Source organism: Ogataea angusta (assembly GCF_019207475.1).
Source record: "Ogataea angusta isolate 61-244 chromosome Unknown 61-244_NODE_31_length_1517_cov_294.916667, whole genome shotgun sequence".
NCBI lineage: Eukaryota > Fungi > Ascomycota > Pichiomycetes > Pichiales > Pichiaceae > Ogataea > Ogataea angusta.
In genome coordinates this window covers 1-1,517 of record NW_025065242.1, presented here as the reverse complement: position 1 = coordinate 1,517, position 1,517 = coordinate 1, and the positions used below count along the sequence as shown (strand labels likewise).

Here is a 1,517-nt window from a genome sequence, read left to right as displayed (position 1 = left end):
TCACTGCAGAATGAGAAACTAGAACAAAATCTTTTTCTTGACTGCGGAAATGAACTAACTATTCAAGGAGCTGTCACAGCAATGCAATTGTGTGAAAATGAAACCAAGTCTGGATTCCTGGCTACTAAACGTTCTATCAAAACGAAGAAGAAGAAGAAAATTATTTGTGCAAGATGTCAGAAAGCTGGCCACAAATCTCCAAACTGTAGAGCACCAACTCCTGTTTCAAAAGGAAATTTGGCTCAAACAGAATCTGATAGTGATGAGTCGTCTGTCTTTACTGCAGTTTACTACGGAAATCTTTCTCACGAAGAGGAAACAGTTTCAAGTTCAACTCACGTTGCTAACATATCTCAATCAGCTGATACTGAAATCTATTGGATTGACAGTGGTGCATCTGAACATGTCTCGAACAACAGAAATCACTTTACAGACTTTCGTCCAACCAATGGATATATTTCTGGAATAGCATCTGGTGTGCAGGTGATCGGGAAAGGAACTGTTGTCCTATCTAAAGGACACAAGACAGTGACACTCAAAGATGTTCTTTATGCTCCACAATGTCCATCTAACCTGATTGCTATTAACAAAGCTGTGCTTGCTGGTAAGAAGATTAAAATTAGTAACAAGGAACTATGGTGTGGTAAAGATTTATTAGGAACTTACCACCATCAGAACAAGCTGTTCAAATCTACATACAAAGTGATGTCTTCCTCTTCTTCTTATTCAAAGGCATATAAAGCCTCAGTATCAGATCTTCATATTGTAATGGGACATCCATCGAAGTCCATCTCTGCAAGACTCCAAATTCCAAATCCTCCTCATCTATGCCAAGATTGTCTTGCTGGAAGATTTGTCAAATCCAAACCAAAGATTTCATCTACGTCTGTGTCGAGACCTCTCGAACTCTTACATGCTGATATCTGTGGACCTTTTCCGCACACAGGAATAAATGGTGAGAAATACTTTCTGGTTATTGTTGACCGATTTACACACATCACCGCAACATATTGCTTAAAGGCCAAATCAGAAGCCACAGATCTTATTCAGCAATTTATTAACAAAGCTGAGACACAGTTGTCATCTCATAATTACAAAGTTATTACCTTGCGTACTGATAATGGAGGCGAATTCGTTAATAAGTCTCTTGAAACCTTTCTTGCATCCAAAGGCATCACGCAAGAACTAACAGTTGCCCACTCCAGCCATCAAAATGGAGTTGCAGAGCGTATGAACCGAGTCATCACTTCAAGAGCCCGCATACTTCTTTCAAGCTCAGGATGTCCTGCATCCTATTGGCCCCTTGCTGTTCAAATGGCCACATATCTTGTCAATAGAGAACCCAGCAGGGCTATCCAATTTGAGATACCATACTCGCGTTGGTTCCATAAATCTCCTGATTATTCTCGGTATCATCCATTTGGATGTAAAGCATATTCACTTATTGATTCTCATGAGCGTCCATCAAAGTTTTCCTCTGTTATCTCGCCACTAATCTTTGTTGGATATAGTAAACG

The 1,517-nt window shown here is 39.8% G+C and overlaps 1 protein-coding gene across 1 annotated transcript; it reads left to right on the top strand.

The window, feature by feature from the left end:
- Positions 1–768: 768 nt before the first annotated feature.
- KL928_005426 (uncharacterized protein) lies at positions 769–1,517 on the top strand (the record flags this gene model as incomplete). Its single annotated transcript, XM_043206231.1, has 1 exon — positions 769–1,517. A coding segment is annotated over one exon (749 nt), but the record flags the coding sequence as incomplete, so codon positions are not given.